General features: G+C 38.4%; 6 protein-coding genes across 7 annotated transcripts; 2 read left to right on the forward strand and 4 right to left on the reverse strand.

Annotated features, from left to right (window-relative positions):
- Nucleotides 1-1,467: 1,467 nt before the first annotated feature.
- On the reverse strand, nt 1,468-2,636 carry LOC140776058 (protein SODIUM POTASSIUM ROOT DEFECTIVE 2-like). The gene is made up of 3 exons (XM_073119615.1): nt 2,135-2,636; nt 1,976-2,051; nt 1,468-1,888 (listed from the first exon to the last, which is right to left on the reverse strand). The coding sequence occupies exons 1-3, from the start codon at nt 2,564-2,566 to the stop codon at nt 1,743-1,745; spliced, it is 654 nt and encodes a 217-aa protein (XP_072975716.1). The 5' UTR covers nt 2,567-2,636; the 3' UTR covers nt 1,468-1,742.
- A 2,391-nt stretch (nt 2,637-5,027) lies between these two features.
- On the reverse strand, nt 5,028-10,365 carry LOC140775825 (uncharacterized). Of its 2 annotated transcripts, none has more exons than XM_073119271.1 (5): nt 9,935-10,365; nt 9,449-9,537; nt 7,277-9,163; nt 6,578-6,761; nt 5,028-6,456 (listed from the first exon to the last, which is right to left on the reverse strand). In XM_073119271.1, the coding sequence occupies exons 1-5, from the start codon at nt 10,113-10,115 to the stop codon at nt 5,888-5,890; spliced, it is 2,910 nt and encodes a 969-aa protein (XP_072975372.1). In that variant the 5' UTR covers nt 10,116-10,365; the 3' UTR covers nt 5,028-5,887. The 2 variants fall into 2 exon arrangements, with proteins under 2 accessions (XP_072975372.1, XP_072975371.1); XM_073119270.1 differs by having other exon boundaries at nt 5,040-6,492; nt 9,935-10,362.
- An 817-nt stretch (nt 10,366-11,182) lies between these two features.
- On the reverse strand, nt 11,183-14,254 carry LOC140776063 (uncharacterized). Its single transcript, XM_073119620.1, has 5 exons — nt 14,092-14,254; nt 13,533-13,742; nt 12,338-12,513; nt 11,962-12,253; nt 11,183-11,462 (listed from the first exon to the last, which is right to left on the reverse strand). The coding sequence occupies exons 1-5, from the start codon at nt 14,160-14,162 to the stop codon at nt 11,405-11,407; spliced, it is 807 nt and encodes a 268-aa protein (XP_072975721.1). The 5' UTR covers nt 14,163-14,254; the 3' UTR covers nt 11,183-11,404.
- A 108-nt stretch (nt 14,255-14,362) lies between these two features.
- On the forward strand, nt 14,363-17,681 carry LOC140776062 (elongator complex protein 5). Its single transcript, XM_073119619.1, has 9 exons — nt 14,363-14,633; nt 14,710-14,802; nt 14,885-15,048; nt 15,146-15,192; nt 15,368-15,437; nt 15,990-16,213; nt 16,300-16,389; nt 16,519-16,594; nt 17,079-17,681. The coding sequence occupies exons 1-9, from the start codon at nt 14,467-14,469 to the stop codon at nt 17,276-17,278; spliced, it is 1,131 nt and encodes a 376-aa protein (XP_072975720.1). The 5' UTR covers nt 14,363-14,466; the 3' UTR covers nt 17,279-17,681.
- A 545-nt stretch (nt 17,682-18,226) lies between these two features.
- Nucleotides 18,227-21,082, forward strand: LOC140775288 (probable glutathione S-transferase DHAR1, cytosolic). Its single transcript, XM_073118487.1, has 6 exons — nt 18,227-18,386; nt 18,489-18,579; nt 18,747-18,893; nt 19,717-19,834; nt 20,027-20,167; nt 20,830-21,082. The coding sequence occupies exons 1-6, from the start codon at nt 18,317-18,319 to the stop codon at nt 20,914-20,916; spliced, it is 654 nt and encodes a 217-aa protein (XP_072974588.1). The 5' UTR covers nt 18,227-18,316; the 3' UTR covers nt 20,917-21,082.
- Nucleotides 21,083-21,890: 808 nt separating this feature from the next.
- LOC140776383 (uncharacterized) lies at nt 21,891-22,924 on the reverse strand. Its single transcript, XM_073120074.1, has 3 exons — nt 22,735-22,924; nt 22,538-22,643; nt 21,891-22,422 (listed from the first exon to the last, which is right to left on the reverse strand). Exons 1-3 carry the CDS (start codon nt 22,768-22,770, stop codon nt 22,274-22,276), a joined length of 291 nt encoding a protein of 96 aa, XP_072976175.1. The 5' UTR covers nt 22,771-22,924; the 3' UTR covers nt 21,891-22,273.
- Between the last annotated feature and the right edge of the window lie 112 nt (nt 22,925-23,036).

The following is a 23,036-nucleotide window of genomic DNA, read 5'->3' on the forward strand; positions in this document are numbered from 1 at the left end:
AGGCCAAAGTCTGTTACTTCTCAATAGATTACTTGAGATAGACGGTGACTCTGAGAACTTTGTTCAAGCTCTCGTCTCCGCCGCCTGCATCATTTGAATCAATGGCTTTGATGATAGCAAAGCCATTTGCACCATCATACTTCCCTGTGCCACCGACGACGGCGATGTGAGACTCGGCGAGATTGAGCTCGTGGACGCCGAAGAATCTGAGACTATCCTCCGACTTGCCATGGCTAAAGGTAGACTTCATGGCCACCATATGACTACTACTACTACCACTACTATTCTGTGAGCTAGTTATATATATCCCTTGCACCTTACCTATTAGTGGCAATCCAAACTCTTGTATGCCTTTGAACTCTTCATCAATAATGGTCACAGTCCCTGCCTCTAATGCTTGTAGATTCGTTAGCATTGGCAACCAACTACTATGAGGACTAGTAGTTTGGCTAGGACTAAAGGTTGGATTGGATTTATCTAATGGACTTCCATTTTTAGGGGAGAAGAGATCCATGGGCTTTGGTGGGAGAACCGGCACACCCGCCCCGTTCACCGGCGCCGACGACCGGTGTTTGCTCTGCACGACATCGTTCATGAAGAAGGTGAGCATTTGCTCGGATTCATCATTCAACGGCGGTGGGCTTTGACTCAGAGGCCTTGCAGAGGTTGATGTGCTAATTGTGAGGAGGATTGAGAGAAGAAGACAGGCTAAGTTGGCTATGTGGGCATGTGTTAATCTTTCCATTTTGAGGAGGATTTCATGAACAAGTTAGTTGATTGTGTTTTATATAGCATTTGTAGTAGGGGTTTAGGTGACCAACATTTTTAATCACAATGGAGTGGGTCAGAATTGGCTACTATATCTCTAGGATTTGCTAGCCTAACGACTCCATTTAATGATCACTTCATTCTCCTGGACTCAATTGTCTTGTATTGAAATGGAACGAGGAAGTGATATCCATCACTGGAGACCAAGATGTTTATAAACTAAGCAGCACTACTGCAACTGCACAGGGTTATTATGATCTTGAATGCTTAGAGTACAAGTAAAACTTCCTGTCTCTTGCCTTCCAAGGAATGATACATTTGAAAGCCAGCGTTCGTTCTGCGGTTATCTGTAACGTAGCCAGCCTAATTTATAGTAGTATAATAGGATATATTCAACTACCATAAGATCTTTCACTGAGTCATATTCATTTTAGAAAAGGGTATAATTAATAAATATGCTTCAGAAAAAAGAAAAAAGAAAAATATAACAGGTGGTTGGAAAGGATTAAATGCTCTTATGTGGGTGGATGTCCAAATCATCGTCTACAATACGACTCTAGAATTCATGGATATTTGATTGCTTTCTGTCACAATTTGGTAGGCAGAAGAAAGAAAAATATATCTTGGTCAGATTCCTTTTTGCTTGAAGTTGAACCATCCATGCAAGTGCCCCCCAAAATCAGAAGTGATAGGAGAGCATTAGTAGTAAAGTTCATGATTGGATTCCATTTCTTATTTGTTGTACAATTTCCACTACGAAACTAAAGCCAAGTAGTCATTGATGTGCATGGATTGCAGGGGGGAAGATACTAAGAAAGAGAAGGCTAATTAGGCTACTACTAAGACTAAATGCTGAGAAGAACAATAGTACTACTCCTACTTTAGCTTCCCCTTTTCTCCAGACATGAAGACATCGGTGCTCTTCTCGTAACATCATATTGAACACAAGTGCAACTAGCAGATGGTAGTTCTGATCAGAAGACTGCCGATGAGCGTGGCGGCGACGGCCAGAACTGAGCATTCTTCACCTTTGAGATGCTATTCAGCACGCCTAATGGCGTCACGTCTCCGACCACCGTCACCTTCTTCGCCGCAAAGTCTATGTCAAAGGATGCAACTCCTACATCAACAACAACAATCAAATCTTTTCACTAAGTAGTATAGTGCAAGCTTGTTTAGTAGTAGTAGTAAGTTCTAAAAACCCCACCTTCCATCTTGGAGAGGTGCTTCCTCACTTTTCCTTCACAACCTTTACAATGCAAAGACACCCTCAAAATCACAACCTAATAAGAATTCAGCCATAGTTGTGATTTGTTTCAGTCTCAACACAGCATAACTATAAGAAGTTGATCTAAAAATTTCTAACCTGATCTTGTTTAGTGGAGGTTGATGGCCTTGAAACACTTGGTTCTTCTCTCTTAGTAATCTCAAGACCAGCAGGCTTAATCTGGACGAGAGGAGGGGGAGCTTCCAGATCCGGAAACACATCAAAGAAGGCTTCATCATTCAACAAGTACCTTGAAGAACCTGGAGGACTGAAAAGATCCAGTGGCTTGTCTAAGCTCATCCTACTCTTTTGCTTGTAGGACTTTGGCCTTGTGGGTGCTTGAGAGTGTGTGTTCATAATAGTCTTTGCTCTTCTTGGGTCTCTCACATGAGGTGTGTGGCGGTCGAGGGCTCTTCCGGTCGTTGGCCGGACAATTGATCGCCGGTCGATGCTCGTGCAGACCGCAGCCGATGCCGGAGAGACGCAGGAGAAGTTTACACCTTTCATATCCTTGAAGAGCAAAGAAGCCATATTGTAGTGAGAAGTACTAGCATTAGTTGTACAGAGAGAAAGAGAGAGAGAGAGAAAGGAACTTCTAATGAGAGTGCACTATAATGCCCTTATAAGCTTGGAGAAAGAGGGATGCTGAATGAATTGGATTGGATGACATGAGGTGACTGTAAGATAACTTTCACCAGGATTATCATTCAATTATACTACTTAATTAGGTAAGAGAGCTAATATACCACCCTTTCATACTTTAAACATTAAATAAGATTCACTGGTCTTCATTACAACTTGATTAAGAGAGGATAACAGCAAGGACAAAGGAACCTATAAGCTTGTTCTCAAAGATCTTTTTGCAACATGGAATGTAGAACTTTCCTGCAGTCTGCCAATTAAGGTCTGCCAAGCACCCAAAATTTACAAAATCCTTGTAGTTGGGATCTTACAAAATCCTAATTGAGAATAATAAAGGTAATCATTAGGGGATAAAAATATCCTTAATGACCAGATAAACAAAGGCAGAGTCTTGCTTTTGGCTGCAAGGCTGCTATAATTACTAGTTGCAACAAGTCTGTCTCTCTGACACAATCAAATGCTATCATTAATCTCATTATCCTCATATAATGGGTGTGGCCCTCACTGCTTAACTTCCCATTTAATGAGGGCATTGATAGCTTCATCAAGCTGTCTGTGCGACATTGCACTTGACCTATTCCCCACCAGTGCTAATTACTGTGCCACTAGTAACTGGATAAATAGAAATCTGTCATGTTTATATCTTTTCTGCTTTCTTTTTGGGTCTTTTCTTTGCATGTCACCACCTACACTTAGTCAATATCTGGGTCTTTTAATATCATATTTTCCCTAATTATGTCCTTATAAGTCATTCTTTTGGAGATTTGGTGAGAAGTTCTTGTCAAAAGGTATATTTCAATAATTGAAAAGAGAAGAGGGTGTGAAAGCAACTGGCTTATTTCAGAATCTGAAACGAATACAGATTTTTGGATCTTGAATTGGCCTTCTCTCTGCTTGTGTAGCATTCTGATGTCCTTTTGCAGTCTGATATCAATGTAAGAATATTTATATCCTAGAGGCCAGATTGTAAGAACAGTTAAAGAAAAAAAAGTGTGCTTTTGTCTGCTTGATTTGAATTAATTAAAGATTAGTGGAGGCCATTCTATGACTTACAAAGCTGGCCAGATCTTAACTTTCTCATACAAATGCTTCAGTTAATGTTAAATAAATTGCAGGTGGTTGCACATTGTACAATGCTCAGATTCACGTGATCACGAATTCTAGCTGCCCAAAATCCAAGACAAGATTAAATTAATATGGATTAGAGTTGGGCGTGCGTCTGGGTTACTATCTCCAGAGAATCTCTAGTGTTAAGAGTTCTGATATTAAGAGAGTTGCAGCAACTGATAGGAAATTGCATAGATAATTAATTTGGTTTCAAGGTTTTATCTATAGCTTGGTATGTTCTTTTTGCATATAATTAATTATGTGAAGTCGTAGAAGAGAATAATTGTAAGTATGGCAAGATGCTACAAAGTGGAAGATGGATTTGAGCAGAGGGATGGGTGGAATTCTATTAGATAGAGAGGAAGGTGCAGAAGGAGGAAGAAAGTTGGAGACATTCTAGTTTCCATTATCTTTGACAACATCCACAACAATAGAATCAGATTCTTCCTTCAAACCTCCTCCTTTTCCCTTCTCTTTTTACCACCTCACAGGTGAGGAGTCCCATCACCAGATTCCTCATCTAGATGAGCCTTTACAATTGCTTGTCTGGACCAATTGATCACAGGTAGGTAAGGGTTATTTTTGTCTCAAAGGAGCATAAGTTACCATAAAATCTCACCATTTATCACTTTCTTTATTACTTGAAAAAACTTCTACTAATTTCATGCATTAAAGAGGGTGTTCCAGTGTACAAGCTTCAGCCAATGGCTGCCGCAAAGAGTAAGATGTATGTAGTCTTCCTCCTAATCTGGATGTTATCTTTGAAACCTGATAACAGGACAGATTTCATTTAGACATTAAATCTATACTTTATTACTATTTTATGGAGGCTAATCATGTTGTTGTCACTGTACTGCTTACTTATAATGATGAGATCAAAGCATGCTAATGAGATAAGTACCAGACTAAAAGTGGTGCAGTGTCATTGTTCCTTATTAATTATGAGCTCCATCTAGCTTTTCTGAGAGAGGTTTTTCAATACATCCTAGTTGCAATTTTTTTTTTAAAAAAAGATTATATTTTTAGCTGGTATATGATTCTGTGCTTTAAATCAGTGCAACAATTTCCTGACATGTCATAATGGACTACCATGCCCATCTGTGGTCCATGTATGAATTACAAGCTCAATGTAACTCCATTTAACTCTCTGAGATCTATAACAAACTATTTGTTTTGATCACCTCATAACCAAGTTAGACCCACAGCTTTAAATACCTGGTATGATGTTTGATTCAAGTTTATCTGATCCTTTGCTTCCCTTTGCAAGAAGCTTCATATTTTCCATCATTACTAATCCATCTGACAGAAACTTTGAACAACTCTCTTCCATGTGGTAAAACTGCAGGTGCAGAGCATGGTTGGGGTGCAGAAGTCCAGAGCACTCAGAAAAGGGAGTGGAGTTTCTAATATTTTTATGTTTCGTGTACAGAGAACAAGGAGCATCTGAGTCCAAAAGACAGCAACATTTAAGAAATGTAATTGATAATCAACTCAATATCACATTGATTCAACCAGATCTCAAATATATCTCCAAGCTTTTAAAAAAAGCCATGAGCACAGTGAAAAAACCAAACAGATGCCCATAAATGAATAATACAGGTATCTCCTACAACTACAACAAACTTGAGATGCCAGTGCAAAAGGAAAAAGGCACTAAACTTCTCACTCTACTTCAGATGCATCCTTGCATCTTCAGTACTCCTACATGTAGATATAGTATTCACAATCAACCTTCACCTAGGTTGTTGCAGAAATCACCTCTCCAATACATTATGAAAGAACTGGTATCTACACACAAAACCCTCATCAATTAGCCTTGCAGGTATATTTGAACCCTCTTGAAAAACAAACATAATGATCTGCTGCAAATCTCAAATAACATATAGTGGAACTGCCTCAGCTAACCACTGTATTGCCCATTGAAATATTTGCCTCTGTTGTTTACTGATGGATAGAAGCCCAAATTCTGGTAAGCAGAAAATATTTACCATATGGCTCGTAAATCAACTTTCTGAAACTTGGATGGTTGTGGTCCTTGTGGATGCAAGGTTTTGAAGCATGGTAATCTAATGGACAATTTTACACTTGTCACCAGGAGAAAGTCTACTCCAACAGAAATTCTGAGACAACTTCATCTAGAAGGTCATCCTTCAACATCCGCTCTATCTCCCTCCCCAGTCTATTGATGCCGTCTCCCAAGTCTAACCACTTCACATCGAATACCTTCTCCTCTGGATTCCCTATTTTAAATTCTTCCCGTTGTCTGACCAACATCTGCCACGCCCTCTCAACAAGCCCCTCGGGTCCCCACATGGGCCCAATCTTTCCATTATACTTCACCCACGGGTGCAGATCCATGCATGGGGCAAAGATGTCTGACAGAACGGAGTTCATAAGATCAAACAGCAGCTTTCTGTCTGATCTGGACCATGTCGTAAGCTTCTCATACTTCCTTTCAAGCTTCTCAAAAACATTTGGGTCTGCTGGGCAATCACGTGAGTGACATGCTGTGTAAAGCCTGCCCTGGTTAGCACCATGAACACCTGAATAAATAAGAATGTCAAGTAGGTAAGAGAAGTCCCTGTCGTCTTCATCTCTGAATGCTTCTAGTATATTGGCAACCAGCTGAAGAGTTTCATTTTCTCCAGCATCCTCGTCGCTTGTTGAATCCTCTGCAGATTGGAGAAGATCAAGTTGCTTTTGGAGCTCTGTGATAAGAAAGCGAACAAGTAAAGCATGTACATCTTAGTCATGCGCTTATGAGAATAAGAAAAATGCATTATGTTTGCTCACCTTGGAGATCTGCAGTAAGTTGGTTAACACATCCAGAACTTGAAGCATCCTCTTCAGATGGAGGTTCCAGAACAGAGACTGGACTTGGTTGCTCAACCTCCTTGGAGTCTAAAAGAGATACCGGGTCTGTTTGGTCAGAGAGACTAGAAAAACTATCCTCTTGGTGCTGAACAAAGGATGTTACCTGGAAAAGATGGTTTGACTATTAAATGAGAATTACGTCAAAAGACTAATCTTGGAGAATAGAAACTGCAATACCATTAGCCTAAAATACTAACTTCATTATAGTGGAAAAATCATATATCATCACTACACGTCTTCCAGTCGAGCCTTTTGGGGTGAAGTTCAAGCCTTAACTTGGGAAAAACGCATAATAAATCCTAAAGCCTGAGATTCATTAACCTCAGAGAGAGGCCAGTTTGCAAGCGTTGTCTAATTACTGGACAGCATCATGATTACATATAAAAGATACAATGATCCCACAACCATGCTCTTCTATGATGAGTAAAGGAATTAGACATAAGATAAAACATATTTTGGGGAACATTTAATGCAACAGTAGGGGAATAGTTAACTAAAAAAATGACAAAATGAACATGATCTCAAAGCTGAGCAATGATGCTAGGTGAAGAGATACAATTAAATCTAATAACACTAAAATCAACAGTCAAAGATAGTTGCTAATTCTAAATCACTAACCTTCCTGTTATTTCCAGAAAGTGCAACTGTATCCTGCTGTACCAGCTCTTCATGAGCTGGAAATAACATTTTAAAGTCCACGTGGTCATGACCAGCATCAGTCCTGGAATCATCATAAGAAGAACCTAGGAGTTTAAATTTATCCTCCGGATGAAGCTTACTTTCATCCCAAAGGAAATGGGGCTGAAAATTATCCCCAATGCAATTAAGGTTTCTCTTTGAAGAAGGTCCTCTTAGATTGAATTTTCCATGAAAAGAATTCATAGGATTCAAATTCATCACATCTTTACGCACACAAAAATTATTATTACCATAAAATGTATGCTTGGTGCATGAATCTTGGCCATACACTGCTGATGGAACTGAAGGAGATTTGGACCTGGGTAAATTAATAAACCAACCATCCTCCTTGCCATCCTTATTACTAATACCTGAAGGACAACCCCAAGCAGTAGACACCTCCGCTTGAGCCAATTTATTACTTGTAGTTTTATGATGTGAATCCAAAGGTTTCTTAGACTTTTCTGAATCAGCTAGAGCAAGTTCTTCCAAAGTTCTTGTTCCTCTACTGTCATATCCAACATCAAACTGGTAGTTCATCTTCCATTGTTCAGATAGACATTCTTTAGCTTCCCACCTGACAGACGATTTATTTGAATAAGCTTCTGAGGACCTATAGCTGTCTTTCTGATTACTAAAGTAGTTGGAAGACCTCCAAGAAGTTGCAGAGCTGTGCAAATCATCCATGCCAAAAGAAAGAGTTGAATTTCCATCCTTTACACACTTGTTAGGCCCAAAAGTGGGGACTTCTTTGTTGCCACTTTTAATAGAGTGTCCCATTTGTTTTGTTAGATCTTTAGCAATTTCTCTTGAACCTTTTGTGTTGGCCCCCCTAACCCCCACAATACTAATTGAGTTCTGCCAACCACTCCCTTCTGTGTGCAACTCTGGAGACTCAGACTGCCTCTGTTCTTCATCTCTTCTACAAAGAATCTTAAGATTCTCAGAGTTTCTCAATGAAGTAAAAGTTTTCGCCAGGTTCTGATCTTTCTCAAGACTTGGCTTCAAAACAACAATACGGTTATGAGGATCAGAAGTATCTCTTTTGCCTGAATGTTGTGATTTTGACAAGTTGTGCGAAAGAGAACCACGATGCTCTCTAATAGAATGAAGGAATAGGCTAGAAGGAGGTCTCCTAACATCTGTCTGCATACAAGTTCCAACATTTTTCTCTGATGTAGAACATCCTTCATTGCTTTCAAAAATACCATTCGATGATTCCAAAATTGTGATGTGGCTTAAACGAGGAGAAGGTGAACACCTCATATCATGGAGTTGCTTCCTAAGCAACGGATTGGATGCTTCATCTAGTTTCACGTAATGGTCCTTCTTCGAGTCTGATCTATCTAAGTCATCATTATGTTCTTTAAAACCTCTATGCTTTTCATCACTTGTGACACAGTTATCACCCACAATCTTCTTTGGCAAGAAGGGTACATGAGATCCACTCCTTCTTAAGCTATGCAACTCCTTACCAGATTGTAGACTCCTGTCTTTTGCAACCTCTGACATTTCCATGACTTCAAAAACATCCCTAAATTCTTGGTGATTTCTGGTGCTCTTCTGAAGTGAGTGCTTATAGTCAGATACAAACTTCTCTTTAAATTCAGCAGATGGCGTTCTCCGGAAATAACTTCCAGTTCCTGTCTGTTGACCATCAACTACTTTTGTTGGACTTGGCAGCACATCAAGACCCATCAGCTTTGCAATTACACCAGGTGAAGACCTTCTTCTTTCCATTTCTCTCAGTATCTCTGAACCTACAAGTATTTTTGTTTTATTTCTGCTGGCTCTCTTTTGTCGGTTTTCCTTAAAGTCAAAGGCAAGCTGCCAAAAAAGTAGAAAATTTAGTTGTCCATCTATTGTAAAGAGAATTACTGAAAGCGAGTACTGCAACAAGTTAAAAGAGCAATCTAGCAAACCTACAAAGAAATTTGTTGAAGCACATTGAACTTGGACAACTGTATTATGCTCAAAAGTCAGAAACTCTACAACTTATTGATTGCTTATCCCAAATATTAGCGTGATTAAAAGAACGAGTAGGCAATTTTAAACCAACTAAACTATTCTCCGCCGATTCGTAGAGCTGTGCAATAAAACAGCTACACTTACAAGATTTTCTTCAACTTTGGAGCCACTGCCACATGAAGAATCTGATAATATTCCCGAAGAGTTTCTTTGTTTATTGACATAAGGATATCCTGGGAAGTAGGGCGAAAAGAAGGGTCAAAATGAGGGGAGATACTAAATGTACTAATAGACATCCATGATTTGCAAAGAGGAGAAGACAACCATAAGAAACTACAACCAACATTAGACATCAGAACCTCTAGAAATTGCATTATAGAAGATGAAGCCAAATTATTTAAACAAACTTCAATGAGCTAGATATGTATCTGTGTATACTGAAAATATATATACAAAGAAGGCAAAATTTTTAGCATCCAATTAGGGCTTCCAAATAGCACCAAAAATCTAACTTTCACCAAACCACCAAAGAAAAATAAAATAAGTTTTTTCGTTCAAAAACTTTTGAGAGCGAGGAAATCGGAAACTCCGAAAGATTGAATAGAAAAGAAAGGCCTTCAAGAAACAAACCATCTCCACGGACACCATTCATCGAGCCCAAATCGTAGCAACTCCTACTACCGCTTCTCTCACCACGACCGGAAGCAGCAACCGTCTTCCTTACCACTCCAGTGGTCGTCCTAAAACCCTTGTCCCTCCACCGCAATCTCCCGCTCTGATGACTACTTTGTCGCGGAAACCAATCCCCCATCCACACCTCAAGATCCTAAAAGGACCAAAGCTCCCAGTTTTGGATCGAAGCGAGTTGCGGGCGATTAAAGTAAGGATTTTTTTTTTTGCCTCCTCGGGTGGCGTGACGAGGGTTTTTTGGGAGGGATTTGGCGTCGCTTAGCCTTAGGGAGTAGTAGGACACGCAACGTTGGAGAGCGAGAGAGCGAGAGAGGAGAGAGAAGCATTCAATGGCGGCATTGCGTAGAGTATATTAAATAGGCGAGTTGATGATGTTCCTTTCTTTTGTTGGATATTGGAGCAGTTCATGTATAACATGACACCTTTTTCCCTATTTTTGTCACTATACTGTTTGAAATCTTAGAAATTTTTGACTAAACTACCCATTGCATCTACTGTATTTTAAAATTAAGTACGAGAATAAACAAGATCCAACAACTTCTTTTATTTAAAAATCTTTATCCAATTCAGCAATTTATATAAGAAAAAAAAAATCTAAATTTTATTGATATAAATTGTTGAACGTAACAACGAGTTTCACCGATATTCATGGTCAGAAACTAAATCTACTTACATACTGTTGATCCGAACCAACATCCCGTTGCATTAATTAAATTGTCTTTTAAATTTCTCTTGTGCCTCGTTAATAGAGCTTTGGTGATGACAACCATATATATATTAATTGTTTGTTCATTATTGCAGTCTCTTTCTAAAGAAACAAAATATTCTACAAATAGTTTGCCTTGCCTTTAATTAGTTTCTCACCTATTTAAGCACATATACTAAAATGTCCTCTTCTGATGAATTAAAAGGAATTCGCTGGTATTATACATTGCACAGGAGGTTGCAACTTGGTCGCTTGGAAGATACGGTCACAGATCTAGTTGATCTTAGCCATGTGCGAACTTTAATGTTTGTGCAATTATTTCAAGGAAGAGGGTCACAGAGAGTGGGGTTACTGGGGTATGATGTGGCCACTATATGATTGGTTCATGAAGTGGGCCATAGCTAGCCATGTACGATAACTCGGACCCACTTCGTTTATTCATCAGTAAACCCACATTTGTTCATAAATGGCAAGGAAACAGCTCCATAAAGATTGATGAGTTTAGGTGAAAGAAGGCTTTTAAGCCACATACAACTGTTTCAATGCCATGTTCATCAATGGTCAAACTCTTCACAAACTAGGACTGTGACAAGAAAATTTGCCTTGCATCTGAGAAGAGAAAAAGAATTCCCTTACAATTAGTTTGATGGGGAACAAGAAATGTTAACAGCGTGGCGTGGATTCATCGGTTTTATGATCCAGCATCAAGGAGCTTCTTCTAGGAAGAATTTCTGAAGGATGGCTGTTGTTTCCTCCCTTGCGCTGCAACATTAAACATCAATGTTAATACCTTGTCAGCAATAACTGGTTCAAGGAAGAAGAGCAGAGAGATGTCAGAATATATGGGACCATAACGATACAGACGTCCAGAATAGTTTCTTCTGACAAATATCCCATTGCTGATAAAAATTTCAGAAAGATGGCATCAAAGATATTGAGTAGAGCAGAAGAAAATTCTGTAGTTTTGCATGGAAAAGATAGGTATCTACAACAACACCACTGGATACTTAGTTTTTACCAAGAAATGTGCTCAACTAGTGCTTTGTTCTCACCATCAATCTGCTTCTTAAGACTAAGAACATTGGATCAAATAGTAGAACTATGACAGTAAATCCTACTGTCCAAGAGGTCCTAAACAGTTCTCACAGCGAGAAAACTCATTGCACCACGTATACATTTTATAGCAATAGAGATAATCCTGGAATCACTGTATCAATCTTGATAAATGAAGCTAAGCATCACACCATATATAGAGACTCACCTTCCAGATCTCAGAATCTTATACACCCCTGGCTTTATTAGATCAACCACTGTAGAACCAGCTCGTCCAGCAGGTAGCGGGCCATAATCATACACATATGCACAGTGCCGCCAAAGATTCTCAAAATCATTGATGCTGACACTACTGGGCTGCCCACTAAGGTTTGCACTTGTGAGAGCCAGTGCACTTCCAGAACCACGAGCAATTGCTCGAATGAAGCCAAAGTCCGGGACACGAACACCGATGCTATCCAAACCAGGATTAAGGGACTCCTCCAATAAACTGGAATCTCCTGAAGCACAGAGTTTGCAACAGTTAGAACAGCATCAAGTACACTCTAGCTAACAGAGGGAGTTGCATTTTCAGTTAGTCAAACCTCGTTTTAGGACAACAGTGACGGGCCCAGGAAGTAAATTATCAAGCAAACCATGAGGTAGATGATCCACAATAGCAAACCGTGATATATCAGGTACATCAGCAACAGAAATTGCCAAAGGACTTGTCTGTTTACGTCCTTTAATCTCATAAATACGATTAACTGCTTCTGCAGAGCTGTCATAAGATACTTCCAAAAACCAAAGCAATGTAAGACAGATAACTTAGATGGCTAATCTTATTACTACATAGACGGCACAACTTTTTTTCTGGCAAACTATAATTAATGAAAAGGAATTCCACTTGCATAACTGTAAATCACCAGCCCTCTAAAACAAAATTCATGAAAAGAAATTCTATCCAATATTCGCACAATTAAAAAGCACAAGAATCTTTAAAATAGTATGTCTAAAATATGAGGCCATCAATGGTTTAAGATATATCATGTTACATTTGTCCAAGAACAATACTATTTCCCAAGTTAAGTTGAAAAACTAGAGTGCCAACAATTCTAAGTGCAAAAGCTTAAAATTGAAAGCCAACTTTTATCTTCTTTAGCTGTTTATTAGACTTGGAGTTCTTTAGGAATAATGGATTGGTTGTTCTAAAAAATGGTCATTGATTTGCAAACTTCCAATATACATGTACATGGTGATTACTGAACACATAACACTTCTAGGTAATGCAAACCACAGTATGCTCATTTTTTGGATGTCACTGGATTATGCAGCATTTTTGAGAGAAAGTCACATCAGCGTCAATCAAAACTCCTGATAGCCAATTTCCTTTCCAATTGTTCTTGTTACCTGGTATTGAGATGTGTTCGAAAAAATTTAACCGTTGAAAAGTCAGATACAGTTTCTTACACCAGCTTGCAATTCTGTTGCCTATCCTTTTCTAAGAACAAAGGAGTACAACTGAATATATTTAATTTGCTAGGATGCCCAAAATAAAATTTAACTTGACATGTTTTACAATGAACAAACTTCAATGCACAAGTATAAGCATTACGCATCCTCATATCTTTTTATCAGGACTTGTTTTACTGAAATAGTAGCTGATTTGATACCCATCCACAACCAAAACTTAGAACTTAAGAATACTAAAATATCCTGTGAGAAGTATCATCACTGGATAAATCAAAACATGAAGGGAATAACTTCAACTTCTATCGTCAGAAATCCAAGATAACTAACCATGCATCACAGGCAAATCCATAAAGGGTATCAGTCGGCACTGCAATAACAAGCCCAGCTTTGATTGCATCAATTGCTTCTTCAATATGATCATCTGATGCCGGGCGGATACACCCCAAATTTGTCTGTAGACCACTGTTGCATTTCTCCAAACTTTGGGACATTCGACTTGATTGAACCCTAGAAAGTTTTCTCTCAATCTGCAAAGACCTGAAACACACATAGGAACTAATGTTATCATCGGAATTACTGAAATAAGTGCCTACTAAATTGGAATTGGCATGATTTATAGCACACATGGAAGGACCAGAAACTAAGATTAGAGAAAAACTGAAATCTTTCTCATGACAAGCAGGATTGAGTAAAGCCAGTGAACAAAGATTACAAGAACCTAAAAGCTTCAGTTGGGCAGAGCCCAAAGTTCCAATATCTGGGTATTCTAACCAAAATTTCAAGGAAACAGAGCAAACTTGACTCGGTTAAACCACAACGAAAGCGAAAAAAAGAAAAGAAAAATAGTTTTATACCCCCTAAATATTAAATTGAAACAAAGGGATACCTCTGTGAAATTTGTTTGATGGAGTATGGGAAGAGAGGTAATCTTTCAACCACCCTCAGAGTAGCAATCATCACCTCTCTCTCTCTCTCCCTATCCCTCTCCCTATCCTGTATGTGTATGTATATACCTCTATCTCTCTTCTAGCTAGGTTTTTTTACCCAATTCCAAGATCTAGGGATGCAAGCATCGAACCGTCCATTTAAGAACGAACGGATACCGTCTTCCAATATCTTTTGTTCCTCTAGATTAGCTGTTTGGCTCGAAACACTAAAAACTTGCGACCAAATTACGAACTCGCCACGTACTCCACCGCGACAATAGAAACTCCGTGGTTTTCTGTACTAGGGTTTTAGACTATGCTTCTGGGTTGCTCTAATGGCGGAATCGATCTCGAGATCCTTAAGAGATGGATCCCTCGAAGGGGAGCACGCCCCTGCCCTAAGTATTGAAGACTCTCTTGAAAGTCCTCTAGGTTCCCACGCTTTTAATCACTTCCTCATCACTCTCGTCGCTCACATCGCCGCCGGTAGATCCCAAGCCAGGTCCTTTCTAATCCCCACTCTACTTTTGTACACTTATTCTCCTTCAATTTGCTTATTCTTGAGTTAACCAAGGCAGTGGTGTGGTGCTTGTCGCGTTTAATCGGAGCCCATCGTTCTACTCCGATCTGCTGAGACATAGCGGCTTCGATGCTTCTCTTGTCGATAAATAGTAAAGTTCTTAACTTTCGTGTATAAATTGTTTTCTTGGTTAATTACTGAATGATATTTTCGTCTGTTTGATTTCGTGGTAGTGTTCGAATTCTGGATTGCTACTCTGATCCGCTTGGATGGAAAGATCGCACTCTACAAGCAGCGAGTGATGAGGAGAGGTCTGTTACAAAGGGATTTGTTACTGTTTTGAAGAATGTGAAGGATATTGGCAGTTTGTCGTCCTCAATTCTTGATCTTGGAAAAGGTAGATTGATTGATGAGCTTATTATGTTGTGCTGATATTATTTGCTTCTTTGTTTCAGTGCTTATATTCTGCTTATTTTACATGATTATGATATCAGGGTTTTCTGGGCAAGGCAAGGCCAAGTTTGCAGTTGCCATTGGCTCGGTAAGCTTATATTCCTTATGTATCATGTGCACATAATCATTCTTAAAAGAACATACACTATATGCTTCTGTTCTCTTGTTTATCTTTGGTAATTCATTATTGAGTGCATCTAAATTTTGATTTCCAAGTATTTTCTTATGTGCTACTTATGTTAAGCTGCATTATGAATTTTCAGGTTAGTGATGTGTTAAGGCATGCTTCATTATCATCAGTTTCTGGCCTGCTCACTAGTCTTCGGAGCCACGGTATTATGTTGTTATCTCTCCCTTAAATTACTAAAGTAAGACCTATGACATATTAGTGTCGATGTGCTCCATGAATGGAAGAGCCTAAGGGGTGGGTACCCATTGAGGTAGATAGCTATCGCCTAATTAGCCTTCTAAGATTGACGTCAAGCATATAAGTATATACCCTGCTCTGATATTCACTCAGTTCTTCCCTAGAAGCTAAATGATCTTATTTCTTTATTAGGATAAGACAATAAGATAAGTTTATAGTAATTCAATGTTTAGCCTGGAAATTTTTTTTATCATCTCAGTGGATCTATTCAATTTTATGCTATAACATTTTTTTGTCCTATAATATGTAAGATGATATTTAGATATTTTGAGGTGGTCCATTAGACAGTGCAAGGAAAAGATTTATTTCACATATAACTTGATGCATTTCGATTTCTGTCTACCTGCTTGCTAAATAGTCTTATGGGTATGAGTTTATTTCACCTACTTCCTGAATATTCTTATGTCGATGTGTTTAATTTTGTGTTTTCAACTTCTATTTGTGTTCTCCTTTTGCAGATCAAATTTCATCTATATTTTGGTTAATACACTCAGACCTTCATGAACCCAGGGTTTGTACAGCTTTTGAGTATATCTCTTCTATGGTTGCTAATTTACAGCCAATGATGCCATCCACTGGTGAACACAGAAATTCAGCAAATTTGCTTTCTCTTGAGCAAAATTCTTGTAAAGCAAGATTCCATGTGTGCCTGAAACGGCGCAATGGTAGGGTGAAGTTACTGGTGAGCTCTTGTTTATCTCTCACCTCTTCTGTTTTGTTTTTTAGCCAGTAAGAGCAAATTTTGATGCCATGATCATGAAATTTCAGGATGAAGTGTTAAATATTGAGGAAACTGGCATAAAATTCACTGCTATACCTACTATAAGTGCAACTATCAACCAAAATCTTTTGCCCAAGGTTAGTTCAATTACTTTCATTAGTAACATTGATTTTAATTTCCTTTTGAATATTGTTACTTTTCTTAGAGCAGAAGCAGTGACCAATTGATTGTATTGCATATCATCCACTTATCCCTTTCTCTGTCAGGTTCAATTCAATCTCAAGCTTTCAGAGAAGGAGCGTGCTGACAGGGAAAATGTCGTTCTTCCTTTCGAACATCAAGGTTCTATAGACTTTTATTTACGTCCGTAAATTTTAGTTTTGAATTTTTCTCAGTCAGTAAGCTCTACTGTTCTCTTGGTATGTTATATCTATAGTGCTCTACTTTGCTTTCTTCAGTGCTGTTGGTTTGCTGTCCTACTCTGTCATTATTCCATTAAATCAAACAAATGTGCTTCAATACAAATCAATTGTTTTTTTATTAGAAGTTTTACCAGCAATGTTCATTAAATCTCCGTGCCAAACCATTTTCTTAATGCCATAGGGATCATATATCCTTCAGTGCGTATTGTTCTCTAGCTATTTTTATCCCTTTTCTTCAATTGATAGAGGAAAACTGCAGATATTAGTTAGCTAATTTTCACAATTTTCATCTTTTTGATACATTAATTGTAATCATGCCTCCCTAGGAAAAGTTGGTATGCTATTTTTTTTTTTTGGTTAGGCTTCAGCATGTATCGAGCACTGATTTCACTTGTTTATATCAGGAACTGGAGAAACTATACAGATCTATGATGGCAGACGATCACTTTCTGAGAGCCAAAAGGAATCCTACTTGAAGAAGACCTCTGCCATGGATGAAATAAAACCTCCACATTCTGAAAAGGGTGAAATACATTATATTCGTGATTCAGATGATGAGCAACCTGATTCAGATGAAGATCCAGATGATGACTTGGATATTTAAAACATACAGACTTAATCTTCAGCTGCACCAGCAGTCAAATATTTGAGCCCAATTTGGCTATGGCTTTATTATGCGTGCTGGCAATGAACAAGCTTGACTAGGTGCTGCACATCAAGTCAACTAGAATGCTCGAAAATTTCTGTGCCAAACCTTGCAGGCTTCATCGTGATGAATTTATCATTTCGAGGGTTTAAAATTATGAAATTCTTAAGGAAAATGAAAGTTCTTTATTTCTTTGGTAAGATAAAGGGAATGGAAGGCAATCAGTTGGCAGAGTGCTTCTGTTTTGAGCCTTTGTATGCTACTAGTGAAATGAAATCTTTATTGTAATGGCAGAAGTCAGCAACGTGTATCTAACAATTTTGATTGTATTTTATGAAAAAAAATCCAGGCTGATTAATACTTCCAACTAACCATGACAGGGAGGGCCACCATGGAAATGAGACATGCATGAGAAAAGAAAAATGGGAGGTCATACTCATGTCCATTTCCAAGCAAGTATATGCTAAAGGAATCATTAAAGTTACACACCCCACTGCTCCACCATCTGTCTCATGATAAAGATGTCTCTATTATTCTATAATTCTATTTACCACCAGCTATGTCATCATTACTTAATTTTATGCTAATATATGACCCTTTATTTCCTAATTATTAGAGTAAAAGAGTTATTGTACAAAGTAAGATTTAAAAAATGTTAATTCCAAAAGAAATCCTCTATTATTAAGAGAATACCAACTAACTTTAGTAGTGTTAAAAATTAGTAGGTCGCTACCCTACGACTAAGAAAGTTACTAAAATAATTATTTAGTAATTTGATGGGTTAAGTCGTCTAATCTTAAGGCTCTTTTAAATTATATATAAAATAAAAACATTATTAACGACATCAACGAGTGGATCAAAAGGTTCTGGAGCACTCGCCACGTTGCTCTGTTGGTTTTCTGACAGATAGGACACCTTCAACTTCCTATATATCGTGTAGTGTCGTCTCCAACCGGTCGCCGAACCCTTTCCCCGTGCTGTAAAATTACCGCGCTCATGGCTTCCATGGAACCCGTCCAAGTCTGCGTCAAGGCGGCGGTGGGCGCTCCCGACCTCCTCGGAGACTGTGAGCTCTCAAACCCTACATTTCTCTCTCAACCTCCGTTACCTTTTTCCTTTAGATTGTTCACTTGCCAACTGTTGTTTGATTCGTATATATGAAATTTAGGCCCTTTTAGCCAAAGGGTTCTTCTCACTTTGGAGGAGAAGCACATCCCCTACGACATGAAACTAGCTAACCTTAGTGAGAAGCCGGAATGGTTGGTCTCTTCCTTTCACACAAGAAAAGATTGGATATTTTTTTAAACTGTATTCTCCAATTTGGTGATATGGGTTTTGGTTTTTAGAAAATTTTCTTCTGCTGTTCATTGAAAAGATTCCTCTCTTTTAATTTTTCTTCGTTTTTTGGTGGAAACGTGGCTCGTAGGTTCTTGGAGATTAGCCCGGAGGGGAAGGTGCCGGTGCTCAAATGCGATGACGGCAAATGGGTTCCGGATTCCGATGTGATTACCCAAATCCTTGAGGAGAAGTTTCCTAATCCCTCTCTGGTGACTCCACCGGAGTGTGCCGCCGTGTATGATTCTGTTCTTCTTACCTCTTCTATTATATCTAAGATTTACTTGTGGCTTCAAGTAGGACTTTTTGTATTTCATGATAGATTGCTTTGATTCCCTCTTAGCTAACATGTCTAACTTTTCTCCATTGATATAGTAAGAAGTAGATTTTTTTTTTTAACCTTTAGGTGGTAGATAGCTTTTGTATTTGATGGTAGAATCAAGTATCAAGTTCATCGTCTTCGCAGTCTTTACCTCTTTTTTGCTTCCATCTGATGTCAAAATGTTGGCAAAATCCAAGCTCCTATATCCTCTCTTTGACCTTTATGTTGTGTCCACTGCTCTAGTTTCTGTGCATTCTCATCTCTTGAGCAGGTGCAGCCTTTTATCTTTCCAATTTTTGACTTCCATACCTTTTGAAAACTTTTATTATTATTTAATTTATCATTCAAGTTTCATACATTTTAATGGGTGGGATTGATTCATGTAGCTGGCCCTGAATATTTGAAAATAAGGCTTGTATCAAATCTGATTCTTTGTCCAATTTAAGAATTTACAGAGTCCTGGAAGTTCCAAGAAATCTAAGAGCCCTATTACACAAAAGTTTCATACTTCAACTTATACTAGAAAGTGCTCATGAAGATTAAAAGCCAGTACTAGTATGCAGAAGAACATAATGTAACAACTCATTAGGCATAGTGTGTGTATCTTATACTAAAAGATAAACCTTGCCCTTTTGCCAGTCCTACGGTTAGCTGCTTGTTGTAGCTTCTTGTTTTTCTCATGGAAGATATTGTCCTATCTCTCTCCTCTCTCTCTCTCTCACATTAATCATGATCTCAGGGGATCAAAAATATTCTCTTCCTTTGTGAAGTTCTTGAAAAGCAAAGATCCTAGTGATGGCTCTGAGCAAGCATTGGTGGAAGAATTGCGGGCTTTGGATGAGCATCTCAAAGATCATGTATGTAAATGAAAAGGCATTCGAGGCAACATGTTACTCTTCTAATCTTTTTCCGGAACAATGCAATCATTTAGCAGTCTGAACATGTCAGTTTGAATTTAAAGAAAAATCTCAATTTATCTCATGCATCAATGTGATTATAAAATTTGAAATCAGCTTCTACAAATGATGATCAGTACTTTGTTTCGGCAGGGTCCATTCATCAATGGAGATAATATTTCTGCTGTTGATTTGAGTCTGGCTCCAAAACTCTACCATCTCAAGGTCGCTCTTGGTCATTTCAAAGGATGGAGTGTCCCAGAAGATTTGTCTCATGTTCATGCTTACATGAAGGTATTGGCATTCTTATTTCATAGAAACTTAGCCGCAGCTCAGTTGTGCAATAAGAATAAGTTTATTATAGTATAAGCTTTCTTATATTGGTAAACGATCACTAGGCATATACTAGTATAGTAATACCTATTTCTCTCGTCTCCTCCTCTTTCATCTAATAGTTTTATATTTTCAATTACTATATTACCCTTGAAAAGACACTACTTTTTCTTTTCTTTTTCTCTTCTCTCTTTTCTTCTCATCCATTCATCATAAAGGATATTTTAGTTATTTATCAAATTATTATTTAATTTTATAATTTTATGTCACATCAAGTATATACACCCTATAACACTATATAAGTATACAATTAAACTCTAAAATAGCTTATATCGATATAAGCTCTCTTATGTTAGTTTAAGAAATTAATTTAGCTACTTTAATATTGGCCCTATTGCACAAGTGAACGAGAAAATAAACAGCTCTCTAATGCCATAAATTATGCACGCTATATCAATTAGACCCACATATGAGAACTCATCATTTTCCTTCCTACTTGATGCTTGTACAACTCCCATACTCATTTAAGTTTCTTTCTGCAAATTAGTCTATTGGTGTCTTACTACTAACCAGCACATTTTGCTCAACATACTTATCCTAACCGATTGTTTTGACCTTGTCAGTTGCTCTTCGATCGAGATTCGTTCAAGAAAACCATGGCGGCAGAGGAGTTTGTGATTGCAGGGTGGAAGCCAAAAGTAACTGGTTGAACTCTATCAAAGCATGCTACTACTCTGAAGGATGTATGTTTTAACTTCTGAAAGGTTGTCTGTTAGTTGTTGTGCATCTTCCTACTGTGACATTGTGGACCAGTATGTGGTGTCTTAGCTTGTTCTTGATCAATAATAGTATGCCAGACTAAAGCCTTTCTTTTAATGTTTCCTTTGTGGGGGGCAGTCTTTGTTAGCATCCAAGGTAGATTCAGATGGATAAATATGAGATTGTGGTATTATTCTCTATTCCCTCCATATCCTATCTCTTGGTCTCTGACCCATTTCATTAACATAAATGAGTCAGGAGGCAATTTATTGATTGATATTGTTAGCAGTTGCATATGATGAAGCAATGCAATTACTTTGAAATGGGCCTGCTAATGCTAACCTGGGCAGGCCTATTTGTAAATAACTGTGGGCTAGAAATACTTTAAAGTAACTGTTGGGTTTTCTTAAAATATACTCTCAATATGTTTGAAATTTTATAGGTATCTTCTTGCATAGATACTTTTCAACTAGGAAACTTGGAGGTGGTATATACTATATAGACCCAAAAAAGAAACTTATATTTTTATCATGAGCTATATATATAATAGTTAATATCAACCGTCTCAAATTAATGTTAGTTTTCTATCCCCAATTGGCTTACTTCAGTGGTCCAAAGTTGTTGGTACCCCCAAAAAAATATTCATCACGGGTGCATGAGTGCAGCATTATTTCTTGGGATAATTTTACTTAAAATTTCTTTGAACTGTCACTATTTTATGTATAGATTTTCTAAATTCTTTTTATTATTCACATATAATTTAAAATTTAAAAACCATTTATATATACTCTCTTGAGCTAAAAAAAGAGTAATTTAATGGACCTCTAAATAAATAAAAAAAGATTTATAAAGTTTATGCAGAATATATTTATAGTTCTTAAAACATAAGTTAGAAGTGGAAATATTTTTTTGCAATTTACCCCCTGAAGTCGTATGTATTTCTGCATCTCCAGCTTGCACGTTTTTATCGGTTAGCAAACACCGTAGACGTCCCGCTCATCAAAAAGAGCCAACCAGAAAAGTGTAAGCAAGTTGTTCACTATTACAAGAACGACCGGCCTCATAGGCCGCCACGTGTCCGTTAACGAATAGCATCACGAGTTTACACGTAAATTACATGCAAGTCGCCCATGCCACTTGTACGTAGAAGAACCGCCCCCCGTCAAAATCCAACGCACGCCAAAAGATCCCACCGACCTCCCCCCTCCCCCTCGTACAATTACCTCTCTGCCCCTCCCCATGCGGCAGAAAATTACATTAACTTTAGAAGATCACTTTTTAAGGTTGGGAGAAATGGACGGGTGCGATCTAATCCTCCTGATCCGAATCTCTAGAAGCCGCCTCGGAGAGCATCTTCTGGATCCGCTGCATTGTCTCCATCTCCGAGATTCTTTCTTCTCTCTCCCTCGTGTACGATTCGAAGAACTCCTTGTTCTCCTTCTCCAACTCCCTCCAAACTAATCACACCATAAGCGTATAACACTAATTAGCCACAAGAATAACCATGCATGTTACTATACTAACTACATGCATCATAAGAGAAACGAAACAATAAGCAGAGAAGAAAGCTACCAGTGGAAGTGATGACAGGCTTGATATTAGCATGCTTGTCTAAGGCTTCCATGCACTCTTCTTTGTCCATGTGGAAGAGCAAGCACTTCTCGATCAGGTGTTGCACCTAATTATTAACAAATATAAATATCTAAACCAAATATAGATAGTAAGCATAAAAAAAGAGAAAAGGTTAATTAAGATGGAGTTAATAATACCATTCGGATGTAGGAAGCTGATGAGGAGTCACCCATGTAGCCAAAAACTATCTTACGAACGATAGAAAGTAACTAAGGGGAGGGGAGGAATATATAAGGAGGGAGGAAAGCTAAGAAGTAAACGTGGCAGGTGGGGGATAGGGGGATCACATGGAGGACGAGGGATGATTGGAGGAGAGGAGATGGGAGGAGATTTGACCACTCACATGCAGGCACGCCGCCCACTTGCTTTCACGTGACACGTGGACCCCCTGCCACGTTGTTGCGTACGAGAAGACCGACGGGGCGACCGCACGTGCCAA

Source organism: Typha angustifolia, chromosome 14 (genome assembly GCF_048772165.1).
Source record: "Typha angustifolia cultivar Huaian chromosome 14, ASM4877216v1, whole genome shotgun sequence".
NCBI lineage: Eukaryota > Viridiplantae > Streptophyta > Magnoliopsida > Poales > Typhaceae > Typha > Typha angustifolia.

Coding starts and splice junctions, on each gene's coding strand:
- LOC140776058 (XM_073119615.1), bottom strand. CDS start 2,566: ATGGCTTCTTTGCTCTTCAAGGATATGAAAGGTGTAAACTTCTCCTGC. Junction 2,052..2,134: donor CCTCCACTAAACAAGATCAG/GTTAGAAATTTT, acceptor AATTCTTATTAG/GTTGTGATTTTGAGGGTGTC. Junction 1,889..1,975: donor GCACCTCTCCAAGATGGAAG/GTGGGGTTTTTA, acceptor TTGTTGATGTAG/GAGTTGCATCCTTTGACATA.
- LOC140775825 (XM_073119270.1), bottom strand. CDS start 10,115: ATGGGGGATTGGTTTCCGCGACAAAGTAGTCATCAGAGCGGGAGATTG. Junction 9,538..9,934: donor GAATGGTGTCCGTGGAGATG/GTTTGTTTCTTG, acceptor CCTACTTCCCAG/GATATCCTTATGTCAATAAA. Junction 6,493..6,577: donor ACTTACTGCAGATCTCCAAG/GTGAGCAAACAT, acceptor TTCTTATCACAG/AGCTCCAAAAGCAACTTGAT.
- LOC140776063 (XM_073119620.1), bottom strand. CDS start 14,162: ATGATTGCTACTCTGAGGGTGGTTGAAAGATTACCTCTCTTCCCATAC. Junction 13,743..14,091: donor ATCAAACAAATTTCACAGAG/GTATCCCTTTGT, acceptor TGTGTGTTTCAG/GTCTTTGCAGATTGAGAGAA. Junction 12,514..13,532: donor GGATTTGCCTGTGATGCATG/GTTAGTTATCTT, acceptor ATCTTATGACAG/CTCTGCAGAAGCAGTTAATC.
- LOC140776062 (XM_073119619.1), top strand. CDS start 14,467: ATGGCGGAATCGATCTCGAGATCCTTAAGAGATGGATCCCTCGAAGGG. Junction 14,634..14,709: donor GCCGGTAGATCCCAAGCCAG/GTCCTTTCTAAT, acceptor TAACCAAGGCAG/TGGTGTGGTGCTTGTCGCGT. Junction 14,803..14,884: donor GCTTCTCTTGTCGATAAATA/GTAAAGTTCTTA, acceptor ATTTCGTGGTAG/TGTTCGAATTCTGGATTGCT.
- LOC140775288 (XM_073118487.1), top strand. CDS start 18,317: ATGGCTTCCATGGAACCCGTCCAAGTCTGCGTCAAGGCGGCGGTGGGC. Junction 18,387..18,488: donor TCCCGACCTCCTCGGAGACT/GTGAGCTCTCAA, acceptor TATGAAATTTAG/GCCCTTTTAGCCAAAGGGTT. Junction 18,894..19,716: donor CCACCGGAGTGTGCCGCCGT/GTATGATTCTGT, acceptor TCATGATCTCAG/GGGATCAAAAATATTCTCTT.
- LOC140776383 (XM_073120074.1), bottom strand. CDS start 22,770: ATGGGTGACTCCTCATCAGCTTCCTACATCCGAATG. Junction 22,644..22,734: donor CAGCTTCCTACATCCGAATG/GTATTATTAACT, acceptor GTTAATAATTAG/GTGCAACACCTGATCGAGAA. Junction 22,423..22,537: donor GCCTGTCATCACTTCCACTG/GTAGCTTTCTTC, acceptor TGGTGTGATTAG/TTTGGAGGGAGTTGGAGAAG.